This window comes from Corvus brachyrhynchos, unplaced genomic scaffold (assembly GCF_000691975.1).
Source record: "Corvus brachyrhynchos isolate BGI_N302 unplaced genomic scaffold, ASM69197v1 scaffold315, whole genome shotgun sequence".
In the NCBI taxonomy this organism is placed as follows: Eukaryota; Metazoa; Chordata; class Aves; order Passeriformes; family Corvidae; genus Corvus; species Corvus brachyrhynchos.
This window is the reverse complement of record NW_008237903.1, coordinates 401,256-403,576: the sequence shown is the minus strand read 5'-3', so window position 1 is coordinate 403,576 and position 2,321 is coordinate 401,256. Positions and strand designations below refer to the sequence as shown.

The window sequence follows — 2,321 nt, the reverse complement described above, 5'->3', positions numbered from 1 at the left end:
ATTTATATATGAATTATTATTATTTCTCAACACATAGAAAATGAGAATCTTTGCAGTTTTAAGTATTTTAGACACAAACCCCTCAAGAATTTTCAGGCATTTTTGGGCTATAATCTCCCTGGTTTTGGGGAACCCCACCTGACACCCCTCATCTCTCACTCCCTCCACAGACATTGGAGTGCCCCAAATGACACCATCACCCCCTGGACTCCTCCATCTCCCTTTTTCCTCTCCCCCAGAGAAGGCACAAAATGAGTCCAAGTGCCCTGGCCGGCAGCTCGGTGCTTCCACAAAGCTCTTTCCACATGGACATCCCCCAAAAAAAGAGGGAAAAATCAAGGGAGGGCAGGGCAGCACCCCAAAGGGTTGGAGTCTCCCCAGCTCCTGTTCTACAGTACAGGGAGTGTCCCTGAGGATGGTGCCTCATCTCCCACTCAGGCTCTGCTTTGCCACGTTCCCCCTCCATTCCTGCACTCCGGACAACGCCAGGAGATGTCTCATCCCTTCCCCGCAGTGCTGCTGCAGGGAGATCATGGCACCAATGGCTTGGAAGATGAGTCCAGACCCTGGAATCCCGAGGGTCTGACATCCAACCCCTCTTCTGGAGGGTCCAAAATCTAACACCCCTCACGGCAGCGGGGTCGTCCTCTCTTTTCAGCTAACCGGGAGCCATGGATGGACCAGGCAGTGAGGATCCTACTTTTCGCTTTCCTCATGGCGTTCCTCAAGTCCACGTTCCTGAGGCTGTAAACAAACGGGTTCAGCATGGGGACAGCGACGGAATACACCAGGGAGATGACCTTGTCCTGCTGCAAGGAGTGGCTGGAGACGGGGCGCAGGTACATGAGGATGGAGCTGCTGTAGTACAGAGTGACGGAGGCCAGGTGGGAGGCGCAGGTGGACAAGGCCTTGCGCCGCCCGGCCGCCGAGCGGATCCGCAGGGCCAGGGGCGCAGGGCTTTGCGCCGCCGGGCCGCCGAGCGGATCCGCAGGACGGCGGCGAGGATGGATGAGTAGGACACCAGGATGAAGGCCACGGTGCTCAGCGTGTTGAACCCCACCACGACGGCCACCACGACCTCGCTGGCGCGGGTGTCAGAGCAGGACAGGGCCAGCAGCGGGGGCCCATCACAGAAGAAGTGGTCAATGGCCCGGGAGTGGCAGAACAAGGAGCGGAATATGGAAACCGTGTGGAGGGTGGAGCTGATCACTCCAGCCAGGTAGGCCCCAGCCAACATCCCAATGCAAATCCTCTGGGATGTGAGCACGGAGTAGAGCAGGGGCCTGCAGATGGCCACGTAGCGGTCATAGGCCATGGCGGCCAGCACGTAGCACTCGGTGGTGGCCCAGGTGGCAAAGGAGAAGAGCTGGGTGACGCATCTCGCAAAGGAAATCACCTTCTTCTCTGCCAAAAAATCCCTCAGGCTCTGGGGGATGATGGTAGAGGAGTAGCAGATGTCCAGGAGGGACAAGTGGCTCAGGAAGAAGTACATGGGGGTGTGAAGGTGCGGATCCATACGGATCAATACAATGACTCCCAGATTTCCTAGGAGAGTGACCACGTAGACGGCAAGGAACAGGACAAAAAACATCACCTGCAGGTCTGCCCGGGTGGTGAAGCCCAGGAGAATAAATTCAGATGCAAACGTCTCATTTTCTCCAACCATACTGAACATTTTATATATGCAGTTCAGCTGCTTTCTGCCTTTAGATTGAAAGGTTTCATGCAAATAAATCCATTGATAATGATAAGAATGTCAATTTTGGTCAAACAGTTACAAAGCCTTCAGTCAAGAAAAGGTAAATTCTCCTTGAAAGAGAAAAACCACAAGTTCCTGGCACCAGTATCCCTGTTCAGCCAACGTATTTGGAAGCAGGGGCATATTTAAGGCATTAAGAAGGGAAATATGATATCAAAATAATTCAGAAATAAGTTGCAAGGCTTCCTCCTAGTTCTCCTCAGTCCACTTACACAGGGAATTCCATGATTTTCCTGATAATTGCTGGGAAAATAAAATTATTTCTCATCTTTTGACCATTCCCTACTCGGTCTGAGCACTTGAGGAATAAATACCCGCTCCCCATGTCCCAGGAAGAGATTTTCTAGGTGAAAGCATTGGAAAAAGGGACTTCCCTTAGTATATTTTTTCCTGGCTGTAGAAATAAGAGCCGGAATTTGCCTTACCTCACTTTGCTTTAGATGTGATGCTTAATTTGGAGGTAAAAGATAAATTCATCCTCCATCTCGCTGTTTACCAGGAAGAGATCAGCACCTTGTAAAATCCCACACTGCGACAGAATAAGTAAACATGGTTTTTTCTC

The 2,321-nt window shown here is 51.5% G+C and overlaps 1 protein-coding gene across 1 annotated transcript; it reads right to left on the bottom strand.

The window, feature by feature from the left end:
- Window positions 1-617: 617 nt before the first annotated feature.
- On the bottom strand, window positions 618-1,675 carry LOC103614736 (olfactory receptor 1019-like). The gene is made up of 2 exons (XM_008632713.2): window positions 959-1,675; window positions 618-908 (listed from the first exon to the last, which is right to left on the bottom strand). Exons 1-2 carry the CDS (start codon window positions 1,673-1,675, stop codon window positions 618-620), a joined length of 1,008 nt encoding a protein of 335 aa, XP_008630935.2.
- Between the last annotated feature and the right edge of the window lie 646 nt (window positions 1,676-2,321).